The sequence below is a fragment of the Coloeus monedula genome (assembly GCF_965178545.1).
Source record: "Coloeus monedula genome assembly, chromosome: Z".
Lineage (NCBI taxonomy): Eukaryota > Metazoa > Chordata > Aves > Passeriformes > Corvidae > Coloeus > Coloeus monedula.
In genome coordinates this window covers 19,281,829-19,295,361 of record NC_138822.1, presented here as the reverse complement: position 1 = coordinate 19,295,361, position 13,533 = coordinate 19,281,829, and the positions used below count along the sequence as shown (strand labels likewise).

General features: G+C 35.2%; 1 protein-coding gene across 1 annotated transcript in view; it reads left to right on the top strand.

Annotated features, from left to right (window-relative positions):
• Nucleotides 1-891: 891 nt before the first annotated feature.
• The window catches only part of ALDH1A1 (aldehyde dehydrogenase 1 family member A1), a gene marked incomplete at both ends in the record, with an annotated part of 30,271 nt that continues 17,629 nt past the window's right edge, over nucleotides 892-13,533 (top strand). Inside the window, 3 exons of the mRNA XM_082301169.1 lie at nucleotides 892-981; nucleotides 8,192-8,296; nucleotides 12,167-12,307. Coding sequence (XP_082157295.1) covers nucleotides 892-981; nucleotides 8,192-8,296; nucleotides 12,167-12,307 — 336 coding nt within the window. The remainder of the gene's footprint in view (nucleotides 982-8,191; nucleotides 8,297-12,166; nucleotides 12,308-13,533) is intronic.

The following is a 13,533-nucleotide window of genomic DNA, read 5'->3' as shown; positions in this document are numbered from 1 at the left end:
AAAAAAAAAAAATTATTTGCCTGTGCAAGATACATATTTTTCATTGAATAATCAAAACAGGAAAGTGGGTACTACCCAGAGTAGAAAACCCTTGTCTATTGAACAATTTGTTTTGGACTCAGATATTCCAAAGGACACTGTGGTAAAAACTTTGTCCTTAAATTTGTGGCGCTATCTAGAAGAAAAAAACAGCAAGCTTTTGCTTAGTTCTACCCAGAGATTTTTTTTTCCTGGATTGATCAGTTTTCTCCTACCTTCACATTTCTTGAAAAACCCACAAAGGATTTTGTATCACCCTGTTTCTCTTTGATGTACAAAACAGACATTAATTACAGTACTTCTAATGTACTGTGGACATATTAAAATGTAACCTAAGGTGGCTTGTTTTTTAATGCATGGTTTCTAGCTCTGGTAATTATTCTCATCGACCTTCTAGTAAGAAGGGCTTAGTTTGTTTTCAGAGCTAACAAATCTGTCTTTACCTTCAGACCTGCCTTCAAGTACATGAAGAATTTCCTTTAGAATTTGGACACCTGCCTGCTGAGAGAAAGCAATATTACAGGTGAGATGAGGAGGCCTTAAACTCTGTTCCCCAGTGAGGAATTCAGAGCCTCTGCCTCAGCAGTTTGTTTCAGCAGTATGTGCTTCACTGAGGTCTCAGCTCACTGAAAAGGCTGTTGCCTTTGGTCATAAAAATAAGTAGTGTCATTTTCTCTTTGCAATAAATTCTTTCATCCAATCGTATTCCTGTATGCAAATATACCATGGCTGGTTCAGATAAAAAAGCACAAATAAAGCCAAGAGCTCAGTCAGGGCAAAAATCACCGTATTCCCTTTATACCTTTTTTCACCTGTGTTTCAGGAACATCCTCAAACTTCTCAACTGAAGACATGAAGAAGCACGGGTCAGACAGCAATCCTGCTCTGGTTACGCCGGCACTGCCAGAACCATTAAAAGATCTGAAAATTAAGTACACCAAGGTTAGTAACATTTGCTTTTCTTAATCTTTCTTATGCATTCACTTCAGACAGTAGGATGTGCTCATTTTAACCTTATATGAACTGTGGACACCACTGTAAACCAGTGCTTAAAATGTTTATTCTGGCTGAATTCTGATTTTACACATAGCAAGTGATCTGCAGTGATCCTTTTAACCTAAGTTAAAGCACTTGTATGTGCAAGCATGATAGAATGGTTCTATATTTCACATGGTGTGGATGTTGTTTTCCTCCTGAAACAAATTTTCGGCAGTGATAAGTTTACCAGAAAGTATAAATGGAGCAAAGAAAGGTTTCTATCATATCATTTTTCAAAACAGTGACAACAAATTAAAATGTTAGCATATTGCATTGCGTTATAATCAGATTCAAACAATTATGCCAGATAAGCTTACATAGAAAGGGATGTGTGAAAATGAAACTAAAAATAAAATTAATTCTGTCACATATTTACATTAGAGAAAATGAATCTGGCTTTGAATTTGTTTTTTAGCTAAACAAGTTGCTAATAAACTAGATAGAGTCTAACTATGAAACTAACTATGAAATATTACCTCAAACGTCTTGAAATAGAAAATTCTTTCTATATAGAGTTAAAAATATACAGATAAAGAAGGCCTGAATCCAGACTTGTGTTTCAAGCTTTCAAAGACTCTTTGCCAGTTTTATATCAAAATATTATATCATAACACACAGATATCTGCTAGAACTTCTTTGGCAGAAGCTTTGCCCTCTGAAACATCCAGGTAGAACTATTGACCAGAAAGGACCTCTTATCTTTGGAAATTCTTGGTTACTGTTCTTTTCTTTCTTTCTTGATACCATTGCAAGGGAAATAATTTTATTTTCTAGAATGACTGTTTAGTTTCTTTTCCAAAAGCAGGCATTCATCTAAATTAGTCCTTTTAAATTCCATTCTATCCTTTTTTTCTAAGGGAAAAACTTAACCATGTTCCAGTACATGTCTTTCTTGAATAAATCATGCAGGATCTTACTTTGTAAATATTTAACAGGAAAGATATGTAGTTCTGCCATGTGATAGCCTGCCACTGCTCTTCCTGTCTCAAAAAAAAGCCCAAAACATTTTACTATTTGATTTTTTTTTGTTTTCCAAAGGAAAACAACTAATATGAGAAAAACACCAAATGATGTAACTGAATATGCAAGACACAAATTCCTGTAAATATTGCCATCCTTCTAAAATATTTAGTTAGCAAAAATCTGTTCTGTTAGTACAAAAAGGCAACCAGGAGAGAGCCAGCATCGTTGAAAAGCCTAGTTTGTAGTGTGCAAGCAAGGAGAGTGTCACATAGCAAATATTTCTTTTGCCTTGACAATAGATACCATTTCCTTGAAAGCTGCTTAATGATTACAACTGTGTAGAAATGCAATGCACTTGTTTGCAAAATCCAGCACACCTCTGTGGAGGCTTAATTTTTGCAATATTTTACTCATATCTTCAAATATCACATAGGATTGTCTGAAAGCCCCAGCAGTGTACTGAGGGAGTTGGGATAATAGAAATGTCACCCCATACACAACACTCATCCCACAATTTAGTAAAGCCTTTGCATTCTTGTGTTCTTACCCATCCCATTCCTCTCCTGTCCCATACAAGCTAGAACATTGGGTGTGGGTGAGTAGTTACACTGGAAGATGAGGGAAGCACTAATTTCTATTGATGTATTAACCTTTCTGTCCAAAGCACCTAGAGCCAGATCCTTCATCTTCATAAGCTCCAATTTCTCTTTTTCTACCATTGCATAATACCAACAGTCATCACAAAAGGATCTGAAGAGAGATCTGCAGATGTTCTAAGGACTCTCTTTACTTATCAGTCTCTCTATTTTATTTTCTATGTGTGGGATCATTTGTGACTTTTCACATAGTTCACTTAACTAAATGATCTATAGATTGGTATAGCTACATGTCAGAGTAAGCCTTTTACATACTGTATAACACTGAACACTCTTCATGAAATTTGACTTTCAGCTATCAAATCAAATGTATTTTAAGCACTGAAATTGGCTTGTATTTTGAACCATAAAGTAATCTTGAATTGGTTTCATATAAGAATCTCCTTTAAAGATATTTCCATGAACCCAGTGAGTTTTGGTAGCTAGTAAAAAATGTGCTAGTAAATATTTTACTTAGCCAACACTGAGGAATTAGACAATGATTAGACAATGTGGAGTCACAAATGCTTTCTGTCATGAGGCTTTCACATACACTAAGCCCTGTGGTACTCCTTTAATCAGAGAAACTCAGATTAGTTAATTATTAGGTTGCCAAACTACATGAAGGGGAGAAAAGGTCTGAACATTCTCTTGCTAAGCTGCATGTGGAATATCAGAAAATGTGGAAGGGTAAGACACTCTGAGTAAAGAAAAATTATAGCTAAGCGTTAAAATGTTGCAGTGACTAGCTTCAAAAACAAAGGTGAGGCATAAAACCACAAAAATGTAATTGGAGTAGCTGGGGAAAGGTAATCAGCTAGAAAGGTACTGCAGAAACTTACTCTTTGTAAGATCAACTCACTTTGTAGACACCTAGTAACTGAAAAATAATAAAAAAAATTGCATAAATACTTAATAGAAAACATACATTTTCAGATCATTAGTCTATTGCATGTAATTCCTACCTCAATAATGCCTATAAGTCCAAGGGAGAGAAAAAAAATTACATGAAATATTAGCCATATATAAACTTCTTGTAAGGAAAAACCTGAGGGGGAGAAAAGAAAAGGATTTTACAGCAGTATCTATGTTGACGTATTTGTTTAAAGCTTACATTTTCATTCTTTAGTAGTTCCTTAAGAAATGTCACATATTTTAATTTTATTGCTCAAAGAATACAGTGAGATTCCATTACATATTTTGAGACTAGTAAATTAGAACTTTAAGCACTTGAAATGAGCCTCCTTTCAGGCCACAAAATTTTAAGGCTTAAGTGTATCTGTAAAATTTACTGCCAAGTAAATTTTTTGTGAATTACTGTACTCAAGGATACCTGAATGGCTGTCACAATCTATATAAGCAGGTCTGAAGAGGTGCAACAGTTATTCAGCACTCTGCACCACCTCACACAAGTGATGCTGAACTGCCTCCAGCACGCGTCCAGCCTCAGCCTTGGTGTCTCTTCCTTGTTCCTTGCCTGTAAAAACGTGTTGTTTGTGTAATTCCCTGCTTCATAGTCTACTCAAAGAAGCTCGAGAGCAGTCAAATGAGCAAGGGTTCAAATCTGGTGAACACTTTTATCTCTGTGAAACAGGAAGATGGGCTCATTTGAAGAGTATTTTCAAGAAAAACTTTGTTAAGAGATTTAAGGCAGATTTCAGGTGGGAAAAGGCTTTGCTTTTTCTTGTACTGTAAGTCTGGAAGAGTTTCTGAAATCTTAACAGAAGGCAGCTTAGACCTTTACTTCTGTATTTAAAAAGCTATCCTTAGTGGCTAAGTTAGGGACGGTTCACATTTTAGTTAGTTCCATTACGTTTCTTGACTACATCTCTGTATGAATTATAATGTAAATCAATAATAGTGAATTATATAAAAATTTGTCCCTAGCAAACAGTAAGTTTATAGACAGATGCTGAATATGGGATCAATGCAACAGCAGAAATTTTCTTTTTAAGCTGGCCTTTTAAGTTATTTTGCAGAAGCATTAAAGCCTGAAACCGTGTACAGACTGTACAATATTGGGCCCACAAAAAAGGAGATCCTTATTCTAAGGAAGATTAAGCAAAAAGTTATGTTTCATGAGGTGATGACACCTAAGTAAAGACCCTAAAATTTCTTTGAGCAGAGGTATGGTGTTCATCTGAGACAAAGACGTGCAGAGTCAAATGCTTTTTTCTCGCGTGCAGCACAGACACAAATATGGCACTTCCCATCTAGCAAATACTTAAAAGTGAATTCACAGTTCTTTCAAAATACTCCAGAGCTGAAGGAAAAGAACCCACTGGGATGGCAGAAAAAAACCCAAAGCTCAGGTCTTGTCTCTCCATTCTCTGCTGAGGTCATCTGAATGACTAAATCAACTGTGTAAACAAGGACAGAAATACTGCAGTCTTCCAGGTAACTTCAACACCAAACAGTGGATGGTATTAGATCATTTGAACTGAAATCAAGCATTTCAGAGAAGCAAGATTTTACTGCATTATGACACTGAGGAATAAAGACAATCAGATGGTTTTTGACTGCCGGTTGCCTGGGCTTTATTTAAAACACTAAGCTCTAACAGTATACAGTCTCATATACTGGAAATCTGTATTTCCAGTTCTACTGCAAAGAAATCTGAATAGTCACCAATTCTTTGTGTTGTTCAAATTAAAAAAAAAAAAAAATTATCTCCTAAAATTCCTGTGAAGTAACAGTTAAAAACACCTGTAACAGTATTTCTAAATTTTTTGCAAAATACACTTGTAGCTCTAAACCTCATGGGGCCTAGTCAGTCACCACAGATAACCCACTGCACAGCACTTGACACAAAAGGGTAGGTCCTTTGCATTTGTGTCTGAAGAGCTGTCAGTGGAGTTCTGACTCACTGAAAAAACACTGTAACCTATAGGAAGATGATCCCAATCATTGTTTTCCTCAGCAGGTCAAGGTTGTTGTTAGAGGCTGATGTTAGCTGGCACTTCAGTGCTGCCTGGATTTAGAGATCCACATCCTGCGTGCAGTAAATACTCCACAGCATTTTATGGGCATGGCTGCATGCACGTTAATGAGTACAGCTGCCTGAAATGTGTTAATAAAGCTTACATGGAGAGTTTTGACTTCTTCCTTTCCTGTCTTTCTTACTTCCAGTTGCAAGGCTGCTATCTAGCTTATGAAAGACGTCTGGGTAACTCTGATACAGTATCGTAAATATATTTAATATAATGAAGTTATGCTTTAAACAGGAATGATATTAGAAACATTAACAAAAAATATATTCTAAACTAATATTATAGGTGATATTGAGTGGTGCAATAAATGTAGTTTTTAAACAAGCACTTTAAATATTTCCAAATATGGTATGTCTTTCTATTATTCCTTTCACAGACAGATATGAATTTGGCATACTGTAACATCATAGCAGTGTTATGTTAATATTTATCTTTTACTTTTTCTCTTCTCTTGGCAATGGCTTTTTTCATATTAACCATTTAACTCCTGTCTTTGTCCTTTCACCACTGTTGGAATTTTGTGTGGATATTCTTACAACTTGCTTCATCGCCTATCAGAAGTTTCCATGAACTTAGATACTTATTTCACAGACAGGTTTTTTTAAATCAGGAGTTCGGTGGTCAGTCCTGATGGTCAGAGGTGGCAATGACACTCTGTATAAGGTACCCAGGTAAAGACAAGCAAAAACATACAGAACTGTATTAATCTAATACAGGAATGTATTAATATATTAACAGATTGTTGCCATATCCCTTTAGAGATAATAATTTTATCAATCTTGATAGTTATTTATAAATTACTCACCAGTTATTAACAACTACTCAACTAGATTTAATACTATGCAGAAAATGTATTCCCTGAAATCTGTTACATTTTCATAGCATATGTGGTTGAGGTGGAAGGATTTAGTCCTCAGGTTTCTGTGAAAAAAAGCATTTATCCTGCGGTTCCGGTGTCTCAATATTGTCTTGACCTGAGTCAACCGCTGTCTACTTTGCCAATCCCAAAGTATTTTCTAGGTTTCTATTTCTAAGTTCCTGCTACTCTAAGCAGCAACACTAGGTTCTTTGTCCTAATGGAGAGGAGGCAAGAATCATATCTTTCCTGCTAGCTAGTCTCACAGCTAGATTCCAGTGAGTAAAGGTGAGGCAAGATGACTTGATTCTAGAAAGAAGAAAAATTTGAGCTCAAAATACGTGGTACAGTCATTCAGAGCCTGACATGGCCTCAGAGGTGAGTACAAAAATGATCTCATATTCATGCCTGCAACACAATGGCACTGGAAGACAGGGAGAAAGGAGGGCACCAGCCCACCAGCATCAGGAAGGTGGGCTCAAACGCTGGGAAGACAGCTTAGCATGGCACCCCAATTTCAGTCCTGACCTGAACCCAGAGAGTACAGAGAGGGTCAGGCAGGGAAGGTCAGGTACCTGCGTACCAAACCTTAGGTTTGGACTGTATACTTTATCATGTCCACTTCAAGAAGCAACCTTCAAATCACTTATTAGCAACTTATCCTCCTATTTTCAACAGCTGTGCATTTATCAGGTCTTTCCAATGAGCATTTCCTTTCTGTTTCGAGGTTAACCTACAGTTAAAACAAAATTAAACCACTTTGACCATTTTATCAACAGTACCTCAGAGACAGCAGGCTGTAGAGTAGTACAGGTCTTGTGCACCCACAGGTAAGACCCAGGATCTGTTTTGCATTTGTGAACAGAGATAAGTACCTCAAATTTCACACAGAAGTCTGTATGCCTGGCCTAAGCACACAGAACCATCTGGGTACAATTCTGTGCACTGTGCCCTAGTATAACCCTACTTGAGCAGGGTGATTGGACCATATGACTCCAGTGTGGTCTCTTCCAACCTTACACATTCCATGATTCTGTAACTCATTCAATTGACTCTGGCACGGTTTTTTTCAGTCTCAGATTTAATTTCAAAAAATCATATTATTGGTTTTGTTTGTTTGGGGGTTTTGTTTTGGTTCTGGTTGGGATTCTCTTTTTTTGGCAGGAGAGAGTGAAGAGAAATCAAAGCAAAGCTAAATACAACAGTGGTATCCCAGATATTCTTAATATACTACACTGACTAAATCCAAGGACTGTGTTTTCTTCTGTGAGGCTGTGTAACAGAAAGGCCCTTCATTTTTACCAGCCCTGTGAGCCCAGGAAACTCAGGTAGTTTTCCATAGGTCATTTAGGGCTTCCCTATTACTTCACAGAGTGGAAGGACCCCTATGTAACAGCATATTTTTATGACATGAAACAAAGTAAAAATACAGTGTAGGGAAAGTTTGCCTCTCCAAAGGAAGTCAATTTTAAAAAGCTGATCCTGGTTGAGTGCATGTGTGATTACTCATCTCTTTAGAGTAATGTAGAAACAGCTATCCAGTTTTAGTTCAGGCATCTATCAATCCGGCAGCTCTCAGCTATGAAAGATGTGTTTATTCACTAAAACATGTAACAGACAACAGCTATGTATGCATTACTAATATTGTTGCACTCTTTCTTCCCCTGCAGATATTCATAAACAATGAATGGCATGATTCAGTCAGTGGTAAAAAATTTGCAGTCTTTAACCCCGCAACTGAAGAGAAAATCTGTGAGGTTGAAGAAGGTGACAAGGTAGGGTTTTCTTTCTTGAACTTAACTGTAACTTTAATTTCAGTGGATCTTAAAAGCAGGAAAGCAAGCAGCCATTTGTGTGATGTAAAACATCACTTCAGATGTACCTGATTCAACCTGCATACCTTATTCCACAAATATAATTCTTAGCCCTTTTTCACTAAGCCATAATATTTTTTTGTAAAGAGACACTGAAAAACTGCTTTACCTTGGGCTCATATGAGAAAAGTTCTGAAGAAATATTTTTGCTGATTTGTTTTACTAATATTATTGATTCTTTTTCTTATCTGTCATGAGTGATATCTAAAAATATAGTTGGGATTTTATTTTTTCTGGGTTTTTTTCTTTACATGTAATATAATCATTTATATAAGGCTTTTCCTTATAGATAAAATAAAGAGAACAAATACTTATAATATCCCGCAGACTTTGTGAAGATGGTCACTAACATCAGTATTTTTAGCTATATGTCTTCTCAGCACTGCCCCCTTCAAATATCTTGTTTTGTGAAAAACATACTGGAACATAGTCCTAAAAATTACACTGAAGCTGAAGGTGGCCTATCAAATAGTCACTAATTCCTCCAAATTTGATCAAATTAAAGCATGTTGAATCAATGAGTGTTCAGCAAAGGACTAAAAAACTTGTGGAAAACTGTAAAGAAATATTTTCAAAAATATATTTATGAGATTCTGTAGTGGAAAGTTTTGGATAGATGACATGTAATCAAAGATATAATGAAAACCTAAGCCCTGATCTCGGTATTTTTGTTGCATTATGTGTTTTTCTTACAAACAGGACTTGTCTAGTGCATACGGTTTAAATGTAAGTAAAGGGGTAGTTTTTTAAATAGGACGGGCAATGTTCTTAACAGAATTAAAGTTCTGACCAAAGAAAGGTTTTTTTTATAAATTCTTAGAAAGTAAATACAAGAAGTGAAGGTTTTATTTCCAATTTGCAAGATGACTGTAACTGGAAAGAAAACTGATTTTAATATTACTGGTTTCGTTCTTGTACATATTTATTTAATTTTCTATGCTTCCCTGTCAAAGTTAATCTTGCATCCAAAGGGGAATTTTTTTCATTTTTCTCACAAAATGATATATTAATTTTAGTCAAGAAAGGTGCATATTTAGAATGTTTTGTATAACAAGCTTTTTTTTAAGCTCAGCATAAAAATGTTAATTAAACACCTTTTTATCCTGTAGAAATAATGTAAAACTTGTTTGTCTATATTATAAGTTCACCAAAAGTTTACTGCCAATAAGCACATGCTTTTCCAGAATTATTTATTTACTGTAGAGAAATTCACACTCAAATTAAATTCTCTTTTGAGAAATACATTCAGAATCATCTTCTCATTAAATCTTTGTTACTTTGATCTGTAATTTCATCCTAATGATCTTTGTCTCTAGTGTTGTCTAGCATTTCAGCAATAGTGATCACCAATTTCCCAGAAGGTCATAATGAAGACACATTTTAAACATTTTCTTAGAAAAACATGGCTGAGAAAGTCTGGCTTTTAATTTTTTCTTATATTTAGCCTGGAGTTTTTCAAAGGTTTTGCTTTTCTTTAATACCAGCTACCTATACATAGTGCTGAGACTCTGATATCTGATCATCTTCAAATTAAATTACTCATAACCTGCAACTGTTCAGTTACCATTTAAAATTTTTGTAGCTTTCTTTCCTTACAAGCTCTCTAACAACTCATTAAATAAAGAGATAATACTATTCAACATACAAGTTTGCTTTCTCTTCAATAATTTTGCAAACTGATGTGTGATGACAACTGCTATTAACTAAATTGCCTAGTGAATTGCACAGATCTAGTAAATTACATAGCCATTATGAACCTAATATGTGAGAGGCTAGACTTCAGATAACGAGCCAAGAGATTTTAGGAACTTAATTTGTGCTCACAATAGGGTTGACAAAGGGCTGTCCACTGCCTTGCAGTGGTATTTTAGAAAACAAGAGGAGGTTACAAAGCACAGACATATATGTGGGTGGGAATTGTTTTCTTCCAGTTTGATGGTTCCTTTAAACTACATTCCTAATCCTAAAGGCCCCTAGTAATAATAAAGCAGCTCACCAAATTGTCAGCATACATAAAGTAAATGTACTTCTGTAAAAAATCTAAACTGAATCAGAAAGAATTCTTCATACTCACAGTGTAGATTTATGTAATGAAATTAGATTTCATACAGTTGAAGAACAATCTTTTTTTAATTATTTTTCATTCACAGCCCTATATTATTCTTTTATGATTTTTCTTGGTTTTAATTATTTCTGCACTTCTAGTAGAAAGAACACTGGGCAATGTAGTTTTAATTTACATGATTCATATTCATATGACTTTTTTTCCCCTTATCCTTTTCCATTTAAGGCCAAGCCACAGCCCTTGAGTCCTATTGCAAAGATGTAGAAAATTTATTATCGGGGTCACAGGTAGTGATGAGCTGTTTGACAACATGCTGACAGATTCGGAAGAAAAGCAATTCTTCTTAATTTGGTAGATTTCAGCTACCTGGTGTAGGTGACTGGTCAGTATTAGCCTACAGTAATGTCTATGCTATTCATATAGTTCCTTCCTATCTTTTCCGAAATTTCCTAGAAAAAACTTTTGGAAGTTCTGTGGCCTTCTGCCTAACAGGTATGTGCTGGGCTTTCCAAGCCACTAACACACCCCACTCACAGCGTCCTAAAATTAGTTGATGGCTACCAACACCAGTTAAAGATTCAAGATCTGGTTCACATTTAAAACAATTGACCTTGGAGTTGACTTATTTGAATTTGCTGATTTAGTTAACCTTGATAATGATTTCCCTGAAGGAGATTTTAGCAAAGAGCAGCACAAAAAATGTTTGAAAGAAATCCTTTCAATATTGCATGCAAATTTCTCTGACAAATGTGGCATATAAAGAAACCTCTTTTTTTCTTTTTTTTTTCCTCAGAATTTCTCATTTCTGATGAAAAACTAGGATAAACCTCCTTTTTATGTCACTGTTCTCATTGATAAATTTTACAAGAATTATGAAATGCAGAAGAATTCCAAATACTAAAAGCCTTTTTTCAAGAGATTGTAATTGGTTTTTTTGGATCCTGGAACACCCTTTGCACAGAATTGTTTCATTGTAGATTTTTCTTCCAAAGTGAAAGCTAAATGATAAATAATAAAATATGCTATAAAAAACATTTATGGACTGAAAAATCAGCTGCATATGCAAAGACAGTGCTTAGACTTTAAAATATTTAGGCTTAGCATTTTAAACCTGGCTTACTTTTAATTTTTGAAATCATTTTATGTATAAATATTTCTTGAAACTTTCAAAAATGAATTTATTGATTTGTCTTCCTTAATAATAAATTTGTGTTCATTTTATGAAGCATCCTAAGGAACATCCTAAGGAGTTTTTCTAACCTGGTCTTCATTACACTGTAAGATACTTTGAGATGATGAGCAATTAAGCATTTAACTTACAGACATGGCATGTCTTTGTAAACGAATGAGGTTAAATTGTATCATCAGTGTAAGTGCTTGGTGTACAGAAAGGGCTTAAAAATCTAAATTTTAAAAATAGAGTTATTTTCTATATTTTTATTTTAGAAGCCTGGAGAACCCATCTGTTTCTCATACAATTTCACATTGCTGATATAGCAAGGGAAGTGTTTGAAAGAAAATAACCCACGTATTTAACATTACTGTTACTAATTTTGATTATATTGGGGTTGTTCCTCTTATTTAAACTTTATGTTAAGCTTATGCTAAACTTTACTTATTTAACAGCAAAAAAGGATGATGGCAGAACCAATTATTGATGGCAGAACCAATCACTGATTATGTAAGTTTTTTTGTTTTCCCCACAGGCGGATGTAGACAAGGCAGTTAAAGCAGCTAGAAAGGCTTTTGAGCTTGGGTCAACCTGGCGTACAATGGATGCTTCAGAGCGAGGAAGGCTCCTGAATAAACTAGCTGACTTAGTGGAAAGAGACCGTCTGATTTTAGCTGTGAGTATGATATGTGAACATAGGGACGAGGAGAAAAGGCCTGATTTTAAAAGAAAGATGCAAGCAAGTTTAACATGCCTCATCTTCTGAAAGCCAGGCTGTCTCAACACACGGTTTTCTTCTCTCTAGCAAATGGACATCACTAAGCTGGCTTGCACTCGGGTCTATTAACACCCTATATCCACAAAGTAGTTGATTATTTGATTAGCTTTAAAGTGATACTTAAACTATCTACAATCACAGTAATTTGAATTGCTGATTCTTAAGGACACACAAACATAGATCACATAGTTAATGCTTGTCTAAACCAAAGACTGAATTGAGGCCTAAACTCAAGTCAAAGCCTGAATCAAAGCCTAAACTCAAAGCTTGGCTCAGTGTTTATAGATGATACAAGTCAGAACTGAGAGAAACTTTGAATTTCAGGGCTCTGTAGCTTCTTTTCGCTGGTCCTTCATTAACTCCAGCTTGCAACTAGCAATGAGGGATAAAGCTTAACCAGAATCAAAGGGAACAATGGATTATTTTAAGAAGAACAATAACATGAGCATTGGGGAATGATGTCCTCTCTTAAAGAACTACTGTGTATTGCCTATTTTACCACACTTAACAGAAGACACATAACTTGTAATGTTCTCACCTACAGATTGTGAACTAAGGCAAGAAAAGACATGTAAAATAGAAATGCACCACCAATTTGATAAAGGCTGGTATCCTTTCCTCACTGTTTTAAACTCCACATATGGTACTATTATTAAGGTGATTTCTCTGCTATTTCAAGCACATTCTGGAATTAAAATTTAGGTGGGGTAACTGTTTGTGCTGAATATGAATCCTGGTTTTCTGCCAATTGCATAAAAAAATTTAAAGAGAAGGAGGAGTATCCAACATTCAGGATCATCACTCAGACTGATCTAGTTACAGTTTAAAGTATTTAGCCATTCACCACAAAACACACTGTAGATAAGCTCATAAAATTTAAACCTTCAAATATGTAAAATCTGCAAAGCATCTGCTGCCCATTATATGTCCTTACAACTATATAAGAGTTTCTCAGCAGAAGCCTTGGGCGAGTGGAACTTACACCCTTTAAAATGCTAGATTTGAGTTGAGAGAGACAAAATTTGAAGAGAGGTATATTTTTAATAGAGAAGTATGCTCTCTTGTCCATTAAATAATTGGATAAGATGGCATTTATTTCTTCATTGCATTATTTATTTATATTA